General features: G+C 62.9%; 1 protein-coding gene across 1 annotated transcript in view; it reads right to left on the bottom strand.

The window, feature by feature from the left end:
- GAS2L1 (growth arrest-specific 2 like 1) overlaps positions 1-1,561 on the bottom strand; it is a 4,510-nt gene that overhangs the window by 2,766 nt on the left and 183 nt on the right. Inside the window, exons 2-4 of the mRNA XM_010828862.1 lie at positions 1,199-1,556; positions 804-969; positions 368-520 (exon numbers count right to left, since the gene is read on the bottom strand). Of these exons, the coding sequence (XP_010827164.1) occupies positions 368-520; positions 804-969; positions 1,199-1,556 (677 nt within the window). The remainder of the gene's footprint in view (positions 1-367; positions 521-803; positions 970-1,198; positions 1,557-1,561) is intronic.

Here is a 1,561-nt window from a genome sequence, read left to right as displayed (position 1 = left end):
TGGTGGTCAGGGGTCAGGTCCCTCCTCCCTGGGCCTGATGTCAGCAGCTCCAGGGTCAGAAGGAAGTAAATCCTTCTGTAGAGCAGAGGCTCCGATTGTGTTGCCCTGGACTTGAGTGCCACCTCTGTACTTGACCTTTCACCAGAGCTCCTTCCCTTCTGACTACTGAGAGGGCAGGGAGCCGACCAGGACGAGGTGAGGAACTGCTTCCTTTAAGTCCCTGAGCCCTTGGGGGAGTCCTCACTCACTCCCCCTCACCCATTTCAGAGACGTGAATGTTGAGACCCACAGAGAGGCAGGTTCGGGGAGGAGGCAGGTCTGAGTACAGAGGACCAATGCCATATGGAGGCAGCAGTGCCACGGATACGTGGGGCACACGCAGACACCACCATGCACAAAGAGGTCACTGGTCCGGCCAGCACACATGGCCAGCACGTCTGCCCACATGCTCCCCAGGCCAGGAGCTGCCAGGCTGGCTATGCGGGAAGCCCCACCCGCCTCCTCACCCACAGCAGAGCTGCTGAGAAAATGAGCAGGTGGAGCCTCCGGTGACCCTGGCCCGGGGTGGGGTGGCAGCCTCTGCCCACAGCCGTCCGGCTGCCCGCCTCCAGGATGGGCACATCCCGTCCTAACCTCCTGATAAGAAGGAAACTCTTGGCCAGGCTGTGGGGGTGTCAGGGACACCTAGGTCCCGGGAAGAGGAGGAGGGAGCTAGAGTCATGGTCTGGCACCTTCTACATGCTCAGCATAGAGCTCATCCCACAGCTCTTTGACAGGATGTCAGCTCCCAGTAGCATGTCTACTCTGTGCTGGGCTTCCCAGATAAGTCCCGGGGGAGGAGTAGGGACCCGAAGAGCCCCTGGGAGCTTCCCTGGGCACTCAGGTAGCGCCTACTGTGCGCCAGGCACCTTGCCCTGGACCATGGGCCCCATTCAACCTCGAGCTCAGTGATGGCGTGAATGCGGCGGTCTAGCAGTTGAGTGCAGGGAGGTGTACTGGAGGGGCTCAAATCCCCAGAATGTAGAACACTCAGCGCTTACCTGGGGCACGGTTAGCACCGAGAGGAAACAGGGGGATCATCGTGCCATGGGGCAGTGGAGGCTGAGTTTTCTCGCCAGGCCCTGTGACCTCACCCAGCACTTAGCCCTCTCTGCGCCTGCCTAACTCTTTGAGGCTGGGTATCCACTTGGTGCTCAACATACACACGCTTTCCCCGGGGCAGGCTGTCCTGGCCACGAGGACAGGCCGCGGAAGGTTGCCCGCACCACCCTGCCTGCTGGTGCCTGGGTTGTGCTAGAATAAGCCCGGCCACTGGGCACGCGCACTTGCGGACTCACCAGCTCATCGAGGTTGCGCAGGTCGCTGGGCGTCATGCGCGGCCCACGGGCTGGAGCTCCTGGGGTGGCGGTGGTCTCGGTGGTGTCTTCCCCGGCACTGGGGGTGTTGGAGGCCGGGGGCGTGGCGCGCAGCTCCCGCTCAATCTCCTGTTCGAACTGCACGAGGCGAGGGGCCAGCAGGCCGAGGCGGGCGCCGCGCCGCGCCACCTCCAGCAGGCACAGCA

This window comes from Bison bison, unplaced genomic scaffold (assembly GCF_000754665.1).
Source record: "Bison bison bison isolate TAMUID 2011002044 unplaced genomic scaffold, Bison_UMD1.0 scf7180017864495, whole genome shotgun sequence".
Lineage (NCBI taxonomy): Eukaryota > Metazoa > Chordata > Mammalia > Artiodactyla > Bovidae > Bison > Bison bison.
The sequence above is the reverse complement of the archived record's forward strand: the minus strand, read 5'-3'. Positions and strand labels throughout refer to the sequence as shown.